Here is a 12,004-nt window from a genome sequence, read left to right as displayed (position 1 = left end):
TATATATATATATATATATATATATATATATATATATATAATAAATAAATGATAAATGGGTTATACTTGTATAGCGCTTTTCTACCTTCAAGGTACTCAAAGCGCTTTGACAGTATTTCCACATTTACCCATTCACACACACATTCACACACTGATGGCGGGAGCTGCCATGCAAGGCGCTAACCAGCAGCCATCAGAGGCAAAGTATTTTTTATTTTTTATTTCTTGTGCGGCCCGGTACCAATCGGTCCATGGACCGGTACCGGGCCGTGGCCCAGTGGTTGGGGACCACTGGTGTACAGTATATGAGACTTGCGTGCTTGCCTTTCTTGTAAAAACAGAATGTAAAAGGTCAAATGTTGTATTGATTTTTTTACAGTGTGGATATGTGCATGTTATGCATTACTGAAGCTTAAAGTTCAAAGGCTAGGTTAATTAGATACATATTTAACTAGATAAGAATGTCTTCTCAGTTGGCCATAGCAATCATAAGTTCACCAGGCCATACCTTGCATTAAAGAGCTGTGTGTGATTCAGTGTGGCTTTTAGTGTGTAGTGTCATTGGCACAAACCCTTTAAATATGTCACTGCCATCGGGCTTAGCTGGAGTGCACAGTACATTTAAAGTGTATAATTAAGTATGTTAATTATGATTCTTTAAAAAAAAAAAAAAAAAGAAGTGGAAAGCAATTTGTCAGAAGTTGGGTCGTAGCTTAGATAATTTCTGTAAAGAGAAATTCTTGGTGTGGTTTTTAGCCTCAGTTTTAAATACAGAACCCCTTTTGTATTGTTAGAGATTTGCCTTTTGTGTCTTATTTACTGCAAAATGTTACAAAATGATAACATTTTCATTCTGATTCATTTTGTTTAATTCTGTAGCATTTCTACTAATGGTAACTCTGTTCTCTCTGACCTTTCAATTGTGCCCCCCTAATGTGTGGCTTCTAAGATAAAATGGCCTTTGAGGCCATAAAATTTTTTCCCTTTCTCACTGAGCATCACTCTTTTTTTCAGTCAAGACCTGAAAATAACCCATTCTGGGAATTGGTCATTGTGGAGCCACAATGCTATCTACGGTATGTTATTGAGGCACAAGAGCTGTAACGAATGTAAAGAAGCCTCTTAGTCACCCTGAAAGATTGAGTATTCACTGACTGACAGGAACTACTGGGTCACACATCACTCACCCAAGACATCTACGGAGAGGCACCGTGATGGATAAAGAATGTTTGGAATTCATCTCAGAAAGAAACCTGATAGTCACAGGCCCACTGTGGAGTTCCCCTATTTGATGAGTAAGGTCTGGCAGTTAGTAGACGTACAGTACAGTATTATATTTAGTTGGGGTTTTATGCGAATCGTCATCATTCATCATTCCAACCAGGGATGTCATTTGTAATCAAATGTTTCAATACGCAACATTTGTTATGGCACAGAGGCGTACAAGGTTCCAACACAGTACATATTCAATGAGAGGCAGGAAGTGTCTCCTGATATAGTCAAACGTCCATTCAAAAAGTGCAGCCCACCATTTGGCTAGCAAAATTTGTGGTTCATAGTACTAAGAAGAAAATAGAGCTTGTTAAAAGCCTACTGAAACCCACTACTACAGACCACGCAGTCTGATAGTTTATGGCTCTGTACCGAGGATGTCGTTGTGGCTTGTACAGCCCTTTGAGACACTTGTGATTTAGGGCTATATAAATAAACATTGATTGATTGATTGATTGATTGATTGATTGATATATCAATGATGAAATCTTAACATTGCAACACATGCCAATACGGCCGGGTTAACTTATAAAGTGCAATTTTAAATTTCCCGGGAAATATCCGCTGAAAACTTCTCGGTATGATGACGTTTGCGCGTGACGTCACGGATTGAATGTAAGTATTGGGACACCATTGCGCCGTCGATCGCTGGAACGCAGGTGAGCACGGGTGGTGATGAGCAGATGAGGGCTGCCGTAGGTGGAGAGCTAATGTTTTTAGCATAGCTCTGTCGAGGTCCCGTAGCTAAGTTAGCTTCAATGGTGTCGTTAGCAAGGCTTCGCCAGGCTGGACAGCATTAACAGTGTGGTTACAGGTCCGGGGTTTGGTTCTGTGTCTCCTGATAGTAGAAGCAATAGTAGTATTGTTGATCTTCTGTCTATCCTTCCAGTCAGGGGCATGTTTCTTCTGTTTCTATTTGCAGTTAAGCCCAATGCTATCACGTTAGCTCCGAAGCTAAAGTGCTTCACCGATGTATTGTCGTGGAGATAAAAGTCACTGTGAATGTCCATTTCGCGTTATCGACTCTCATTTTCAAGAGGATATAGTATCCGAGGTGGTTTAAAATACAAATCCGTGATCCACAATAGAAAAAGGAGAAAGTGTGGAATCCAATGAGCCCTTGTACCTAAGTTACAGTCAGAGCGAAAAAAGATACATCCTGGTGTCCTGCACTGCACTCTAATCCTTCACTCTCACTTTCCTCATCCATGAATCTTTCATCCTCGCTCAAATTAATGGGGTAATCGTGGCTTTCTCGGTCCGAATCGCTCTCACTGCTGGTGTAAACAATGTGCAGATGTGAGGAGTTCTTCAACCTGTGACGTCACGCTACTTCCGGTACAGGCAAGGCTTTTTTATCAGCGACCAAAAGTTGCGAACTTTATCGTCGATGTTCTCCACTAAATCCTTTCAGCAAAAATATGGCAATATCGCGAAATGATCAAGTATGACACATAGAATGGATCTGCTATCCCCGTTTAAATAAAAACATTTCATTTCAGTAGGCCTTTAATAACCCTCTTCTCCCAGTCTGTTTCAGGAACACTTAAGTAGGCAGTGATGTTACTAATTATGCGCCCTGCATCCTTGACACATTAAAATCTTAAAGGACGCTGTAAACTTAAAGGCCTACTAAAAGGAAATTGTTTTATTTAAACAGGGATAGCAGATCCATTCTATGTGTCATACTTGATCATTTCGCGATATTGCCATATTTTTGCTGAAAGGATTTAGTAGAGAACATTGACAATAAAGTTGCAACTTTTGGTTGCTGATAAAAAAAAGCCTTGCCTGTACCGGAAGTAGCGTGACATCACAGGCTGAAGGGCTCCTCACATTTCCCCATTGTTTTCAATGCAGCCAGAGCGATTCTGACCGAGAAAGCGACGATTACCCCATTCATTTGAGCGAGGATGAAAGATTCGTGGATGAGGAACGTGAGAGTGAAGGACTAGAGTGCAGTGCAGGACATATCTTTTTTCGCTCTGACCGTAACTTAGGTACAAGCTGGCTCATTGGATTCCACACTCTCTCCTTCTTCTATTGTGGATCACGGATTTGTATTTTAAACCACCTCGGATACTATATCCTCTTGAAAATGAGAGTCGAGAACGCGAAATGGACATTCACAGTGACTTTTATCTCCACCACAATACATCGGCAAAGCACTTTAGCTACGGAGCTAACGTGATAGCATCGTGCTTAACTGCATATAGAAACAAAAGAAATAAACCCCTGATTGGAAGGATAGACAGAAAATCAATAATACTATTAAACCATGGACCTGTAAATACACGGTTAATGCTTTCCAGCTTGGCAAAGCTTAACAATGCTGTTGCTAACGACGCCATTGAAGCTAACTTAGCAACCGGACCTCACAGAGCTATGCTAAAAACATTAGCTATCCACCTACGCCAGCCAGCCCTCATCTGCTCATCTACACCCGTGCTCACCTGCGTTCCAGCGATCGACGGTGCGACGAAGGACTTCACCCGATCACAGATGCGGTCGGCGGCCCGGAGACGGAGGAAGTCAAGGTGAGTTTGGCGGCTAGCGCGTCTGCTATCCATCTCAAAGTCCTCCTGGTTGTGTTGCTGTAGTCCTCCGCTAATACACCGATCCCACCTACAACTTTCTTCTTTGCAGTCTTCATTGTTCATTAAACAAATTGCAAAAGATTCACCAACACAGATGTCCAGAATACTGTGGAATTTTGAGAAGAAAACAGAGCTTTTTGTATAGGATTCAATGTGTCCGCATACTTCCGTTTCAACGATTGACGTCACGCGCATATGTCATCATACATAAACGTTTTCAACCGGAAGTTTAGCGGGAAATTTAAAATTGCACTTTATAAGTTAACCCGGCCGTATTGGCATGTGTTGCAATGTTAAGATTTCATCATTGATATATAAACTATCAGACTGCGTTGTCGGTAGTAGTGGGTTTCAGTAGGCCTTTAACGACACATTCACAGTAATTAGCAAAATAAAAGACACGCAACGTTTCAACCCATAGGTAGGTAGGTCGGTTTATTGTCATTGCACAAGTACAACAAAACTTTGTTTTCAGCACAAACCCGTTCAAGATTAGACAAACAAACAGTGTATAGGGTTACAGAACAGGAACGCTGATGGGTCACCACAAGGTGCCCCATAAAGGATGGGAAAAAGGTAAACGTTGGGGGAGGATGAGTAAAAAAATACAATCTAGACTGGGCTCCTAAAAACCTATATGAAACAAAAAACAATATAAAAGGAACTTGGGACGTTTTGAATAGTCTAATCAAACAAGGATATTCAAAGTTAACATATCCTGATTACTTTATTGTAAGTATATATGTAATGTAGTAACAGACATATTCATAATAACATGAAATATTTACGTATTTTGCTCATTTTAAGCATACGCCGGCGCATTAATTTCATAGACTGATCATAACGTTGACTTTTTCTTTCAACTACGTCACTGATTACTAGTAACTACGGACAAAATGTGAGCCAACAAACATACCCATCTGTACAACGTCAGTTGTCATTAGGATGCCGACTGATAGGATGTTGATATATTCTTGTTTAGATAAAGAATAGTCCTCACAAAAGGTTTAAAAAAAAGGTGTGTGCAAACCATTGTCTTTCACTGTCTTTCTTATCATCTCCATGTCAAAATTGGTTGTCAAAATTTACCAACTTCTCAGTTTATGTCCACGTCGTTTTACTATCAAGGTGAGAGCATGATTTATAATCTAGAAATAATTGTCACAAGCTCAGAGGCGTGAATGTAGCTCACCAGCTGACGATGTCAATACAGCAGCATAAGAAAGTTACCTCTCTCTGATCAATTCGCCGCTAAATGTAGGTCCTTAACGTTAGCGCTTATAATAACAATATTGCTAAAACTTGGTTAGTATTCAGGTCACGAAATGCAAATGGAGTATTGTTGGCAGTTTTTATTTGGTTTTATGTTTGGAATAAACACAATGATGTCATAGCTCACATTGACTCCATTGTAAGCGGACTTTTATTTTATTTTTAATTTAGGGCTGTCAATGTCAACGCATGTGATTACTTGAAAAAATGATCGCATTATTATATTCACGGATTGCACAGGCGGTGAACACGGCACATGCCAGTGTGATGATTGTTAAAGCAATGTGGACTGCGCCTTTCAAAACAAACTCTGATGGAATTTTAGATAGAACTGAGGTAATTAGTTAATATTGCAACAACAAAGGTTCTTATCATCGGTGCACATCAAATTTAAAATAGCATCTTAAAGCTGGGGTACCTAAGTTTTATTCTTTGTCTAAGAAAAAAAATCATATTAGCATAATACAGTATATCGTAACAGTAATCATTTCTGAAAAAATTGTACGTCTGTGTGCTGTCTGTGCCATATAATGAAGTATTTTAGTAAAAAAAAACTGAAGACAAACTCATTTGTCTTCATGGCAGCCAACCCCTCCAGATCCAATCACAGGATTTAGAGAAAAAGGGTTGAGCAGAGCCCAGGAAGGAGCCTCCTCATCGGCTGACGCGATATATATTGAAACACGTGCACAGAGCAAACTTGTTTTCAGTAAAGCACGGCTGCCGAATACCAACCTGGAAAGATCGCAATCCATGCGCTTGCCGTTACAGCATATACTGCTAAAAAAGCCAAAAAGAGGAAATCAATGGAAGAAAATAAAGACGCTGTACGTCTAAGATGAATATTGGTCCAACGTATTCAAGATGGAGGGCATTGCGGGCCAGTCTTGGACTAACTTTGGTCGCGCAAGTGTCTGTTTTCCTATTAGAAAGGTAATCTAATGTTCCGTTTTCCTATATTTTATGTTTTGCATGGCGACGCGAGTTACCGCAAGTCACAAGATTGCTTTTCCGTGTATTGTAAGCAGAGACATAGTTTGTGGTTTTTGCATTTAGATTTTTGATAAATCTGTGTATAATATTAGCAACACAAAAGGGTATTTCAATATTAGAGTAAAAAAAACAAACACGTACCTGTGACAACATTTATTTTCTGCAACAAAATACAAACTAGGGGATCTTTCAATGCAACTTTCGACTGTCAACAACCTATGCATGTGTACGTACAGCTCTCGTGCGTGATTTTGTGCACTTGCAGAGAGGAGCAGACTGGGAGGGACTATCGGCGAGGTGCGCAGAGTGGGGGCGGGATTTACAGTTTGATTTCTGCCTGGTGACAAACATTCAAGTACCCCAGCTTTAAAGTGAAACATAAACAGGAGGATGGCGGCGCTAGCATGAATGCTACATTGACAACAAACAAAGCACAACAAACTATGCTGGCTGAATTTATCTGCATTTACCAAAGATTAATTAAACAATGCCTTTTCTAAATGGACAGCCACCACATGTAGGACACTTAACATCTGTGAAGACCAAGTACTGCAAGATGTCGTTCGTGTCGCCAACTAACGTCATACAAACTAGAGGTAGTTTGTACAAAAAAGAGATCAGCGCTGTCATTTGAACAAGTAAATAAGGCAGTTTGTGTAACCAAGGGTTTGTAATTAGATGAAGCCCAACAGAAAAGACAGACATTTACGAGGGAATCAAGAGGCACATACTTTATTGACAACCAACACACTGGTTTCTCATCAAGGCACCTTCTCTTTCACACACACACACACACTTCCGGCTTCACAATAACAGTGCGACACGTCACATTCGGTCCAACTGCAGCAACAAAATGAAAAATGGTTTACAGAAGAGTAAATTCAGATGTAAACAGTGCACAATGTAAAGTTGTTTATAGGTGTCTTTATTACATTATCTATCTGTATCTAGTTAGCTATATTATTGCAGAGACTTTCAAAATGTGCACTTAATTCTTACTATACTTACTGTCACCAAGTTTTGAGCAAATCAATGACTTGCAGTTCAGTAAAATATATTTTTTTAAACGTGCCTGTATGACATTGTGACTACCAAATTGCATTTGTATCCAAATATTGGGGTATTTTCTTAAGCACATTTTATTTATGCAAGTAAATAATAACCTATGAAGTAAAGACAGTGAATAATCTGATTTAAAAATGTATCACTTGACAGCCCTAGTTTATTTAGGATTAACAACGGCCCAGGACACGTTGGGAAGACTATGTCTCCCGGCTGGCCTGGGAACGCCTCGGGATCCCCCGGGAAGAGCTGGACCAAGTGGCTGGGGAGAGGGAAGTCTGGGCTTCCCTGCTTAGGCTGCTGCCCCCGCGACCCGACCTCGGATAAGCGGAGGAAGATGGATGGATGGATGGAAGAATGCATTAACAAAAAAGACATGTGTTCTTGTCCTTCATAAGGATTGTGAATTATAGGCAAATTTCACCCCCAAAAAGCGCTGTTCCCACTTTAATGCTGCACTTTCTGAAATAGTAACTTTCCTTTCCTAATAATAATAATTCAGACTGTTGATGTCAGGACTGGGTCTGTGGCGTGGTTTGTTCTCCCGTGGTGCAAAGGAAAATTGGCGCGTGCGAGGCGTGAATTTGAATACATGTTTATTTAACAATAAAAAAGAAATAAACAAAAGGCGCTCACAGAGGAGGTAACAAACTCGGCTATGAAACAAAAGACATGCACGTGGGCACAAAAACTATGAACAATAAACACAAACTTACTTGACATAGAGAACTGTGACACGACATGAAGCAGAGTGCTGAATGTGTGAGGACGCCAGCACGAACAACAGGAAAACAATGGACTTAAATAACACAGACATGATTAAAGACAGGTGCGTGAGTCGTGAGGACAGGTGAAAACTAATGGGTTGCTATGGTGACAAACAAGAGTGCACAATGAGTCCAAACGTGGAACAGGTGAAACTAATGGGTAACCATGGAAACAAGACAAGGGAATGAAAAGCAGGAACTAAAAAGAGTCCAAAACCAAGTAGAACATAACTTAAACAAAACATGATCACACAGATGCGACAGAATGGGTAACCATGGAAACAAGACAAGGGAATGAAAAGCAGGAACTAAAAAGAGTCCAAAACCAAGTAGAACATAACTTAAACAAAACATGATCACACAGATGCGACAGTTGAAACTCTTACTGATGCATTTGTCTGTATTTTTGCATTTTCCTTAACCTACTGTATTTATTCGGAGAAATACATTCTAGCAGTTTTCACTTCTTTATGTGTAATGTAAAAATGAAATGTTCTCTTGTGGGTCTACCATTCACACACCATTCCACACACCACACACTTGCTCTACCTTCAACCCAAGTTGTGTTAGTTCTTATATAAGCAGCCTTTTCCCTAATTCCGTCCCTCTTTTGTGTTTCCCTTACTCCTCCTGCTCGCTCATTAAAGCCTGTATTCATGCCCTACTCTCCCCCTCCCTCTTAACTCTGAAACAGGCATTTAGTAGCTCTTGTGCTCCATGTGTACATCTTAGCCAGTGACGTCATCACCAACTTTTTGCATTAGGACTAATACGCCTCATGTGGTTTCTCTTCTGGGTATTAGAATACAAATATACAAATGTTTAATGCAATAGTTGTGAATAATGATTTTGATAGTTGCTTTTGGGTCAAGTAGAAATAAAGGTATCAAACTTTTCCCTACTGCGTTTCACTTTATAATAATTAACCAAAATATTTCTTAGGATGGTGCAATGACATCAACAATGTTTTGAATGCCTCCTTTGTAATTGTCATGGGACTCTATAATCCCTGTAATCTGCATTTACTTTTCATATTTACATAGTTCCCATCCATCTTTCGAACATTCATTATATAGCATTTTTTACACAATATATGTGCATGAAAACACTGTTTTCATGATTGAGCGATTTGGATGGTCAGGTTAAACCCTGGGGTTGGCTGTGGTTGTTAAAGGTCTCAGTCGTAATTCATTAGCGCAAGATCACTCAAGAAACTGATGGGGTGTGACAATCTAACTGTGTGATAATTGAAACTGAGGGTAGCAGAAGAGTTTTCATTCTTTCTTCCATCCTAATGAAGCCCCTGTTTTAGAGCTGAGTTGGACTGGAACATCCAACAGAATAAAAGCCCCCCACCCCCCGTTGCATGAGGCTTTCTCACAACCCCTCTATGCTTCATCGCTCACTCTGTCACCCTCTCAGCGACAGCTCCCGGTGGGATCCTTTTCTTTCCCAAAGTGTGCTGTTGCACTCCCCTCACATCCGTACTTCGAGTTCCTTCTTCTCCCTCTTTCTGAAGAACTGATGTCAAAAAACTCTTAAAACTTGGATATTCTTCCTTCTTTCAACTCTGGGAGACTTCATGCTGTTAACCATCAAGACTCCTTCTCCACGCAACTGCAGCAGACGGATCCTTTACCTTTTTACTCTTTGTTTTGCCGGTAATGCAAGATGTTTGTGGGAGTCGTGCTTGTTGAAGGGTTCAGATGTTTCTTCCATACTGCAGTAGGTTTAGTGTACAGCATAGTAAAGCGTGGACACGTGTGGAGTGTTTCCAACTCTATAGACTAGGCCATCTGTACTGTCTTTAGTTTCTGGATATACAGTCAGTTGAAACACCCAAGTGCCAATACTTTGTAGTCAAGAGGAGTCTTTGCCCAGTGGACTTGGAGTCAAGTGGATTATGAAGTGGATTTTTCTGCAGTGAGTGATGAGTGGTCACACTGAGCTGCAATCTTTCCCTACCCCGACTGTAGTCGGCCCATTAAGAACACTCTAAAAGTGAGACTGACCAAACAGAATTACAATCCCAGGTGTGCACATGTGTCTTCCCACCATGGAGGTTATCCTCAGCCTGGTAACTCCTGACACCTCTCCACCTCCTTCTCCAACCACCGTGAGTGTCCACCCAAATGTATTGTGCTATGCCTCATCTGTCACCTCTACAATGTTGTACAAAAATGTAAACATGATGTAATGCAAACTTCATGTTATTAGGTAAATAATGTGTGTGCGGGCTGTAGTTAAATGCCTCCCGTATCCAGCATCAACTGGGGTTATGCAAGTTGCCATATCTAATGAATGGGGTGTATTGTTTCCTCTTCGGATCCTCTTAAAGGGAAAAAAGCGGATTTGGATTTTATAAATATCCCTTTTGTGACCGTTGCAGCATTTCCTGATTTGGCATGTTGTGTGGGAACTCCATCTGAAACTGGGGCAGCAGACAATAACAGTTAACAATTAAAGCCACCGTGCTTTGTTAAATTTATTTTTAGCATTACAAAAGTGACAATGCTTATCTTACAGTACCATAAATTACATCAATATATAATGTATTTAATCACTCACTGTTGATATACTCCAGAAAACTAAACATCATAATATATGAAGGGGAGTTTATAGGTACATATTTTGTAGATATTTATAATATGTACCTGCATATTATTTTCTATTTACTGTCACGATAGTCAAATCAGTTGGTTGAATCAGATAAGTTTGCCTCTTAGTACGGCCATGATCTCAATATGACAACCATGTGCACAGACAGTGGGGTCAAAGTTTAAAGCCGACTAATCAGGAGAGTGAAGTTCATTTCAGCAGGGATGTCTGTCCAGCTGAGGGCCAGTGATGAAGTCATACAGTAGATATAGATACAACTCATATAAATGGAAATAATATTTCTGCAAAAGGCAGAATTGCTTTTTGGAGAAGGATGTATCCCCATTTAGTTTTGGTTGACACCGCAGCGGCCTATTCCATTGTCTACCATTGAAGCAAGGTCCAGTCCTTTGTGGATATTGGACTTTTCTTATTAATTGCCAGCCCGTATTCGCTAAAAACAATTATGTACAGTGGCATTAAATCTACATATGCGGACAAAAGTGGGAATAAGTCAGTGTTTTGCAGGTCTCAATTAAAGCTCAAGTCTTGTCCATGTTATCATGCCCCTGCTTGTGTGCGATGTGTTGAACCGACAGCACATATCCATAATGTGTAACACTTTTTCTGAATCGCAATCCAGACAACAGAAACATATGCACACTGACACTTAATTCTGTGCGTGAGGCTGTGGATCGCATCACCAACGCATTTGTGCGCCTGGAATGACCCAAACGCAAGAAAATGTATAATGAAAGACGTCTTTACATGTAGGAGGTATATTATAGTAATATATTTCCTACATTAAAAGAATGAACGACATAAAAAAAAATTCCAGCAGACACCAAAATTTTAATCAGCCCCATAAATCATTCAGCAGCTATAAATAAAATAAAAGGACATTGCTGAATAGACAATATGTCTAATATTTATTTTATTTCTGACCATCAAAAATGTTGACACACACACACTTGGCACAAATGATTAGTGTCTGTCCATCATCTGTTTGTGCAGCACAAGCACTGATCCTGCAGCCGTGTGTGGATCTGTCAGTTTGCACGTACTTTTCATATGTGCTAAATAAAACGCAAAACAGTGTTCGCAAAACGGTGATGAGTGTTGATAAATCACACTGTGTGTGCTACATAATTATATTTGCATTTCCCCTCCCAGTATTGTGGCCGCTTTGATGATCAGCATATATTTTGCATATTAATAAAGACAGAGACGCAAAATCGATTGCACGCCATATTCTGCTCACTTAACAGACTCAATCCTATTTTGCACATGTTTAGTAAATCATCTTTGCATGTGCTATAGAGAATCATTCATGCAAAATCTACACGAAAGCATATCCACTATAAATAATCTAGACCAGTGGTTCTCAAACTTTTTTTTTTGCCAAGTACCACCTCAGAAAAAACTTGTCTCTCTAATGCTACC

General features: G+C 40.0%; 1 protein-coding gene across 2 annotated transcripts in view; it reads left to right on the top strand.

The window, feature by feature from the left end:
* Positions 1–12,004, top strand: part of tmcc1a (transmembrane and coiled-coil domain family 1a) — a 113,049-nt gene that overhangs the window by 74,071 nt on the left and 26,974 nt on the right. The window contains exon 1 of one of the 2 annotated variants that reach the window (XM_062053580.1): positions 9,414–10,079. The exons of the other annotated variant lie outside the window; for it this stretch is intronic. Coding sequence (XP_061909564.1) covers positions 10,005–10,079 — 75 coding nt within the window. The 5' untranslated portion in view covers positions 9,414–10,004. Of the gene's footprint in view, positions 1–9,413; positions 10,080–12,004 lie in introns of those variants that run through there. 2 annotated transcript variants of the gene reach the window in all.

The sequence above is a fragment of the Entelurus aequoreus genome, linkage group LG07 (genome assembly GCF_033978785.1).
Source record: "Entelurus aequoreus isolate RoL-2023_Sb linkage group LG07, RoL_Eaeq_v1.1, whole genome shotgun sequence".
Lineage (NCBI taxonomy): Eukaryota > Metazoa > Chordata > Actinopteri > Syngnathiformes > Syngnathidae > Entelurus > Entelurus aequoreus.
The sequence above is the reverse complement of the archived record's forward strand: the minus strand, read 5'-3'. Positions and strand labels throughout refer to the sequence as shown.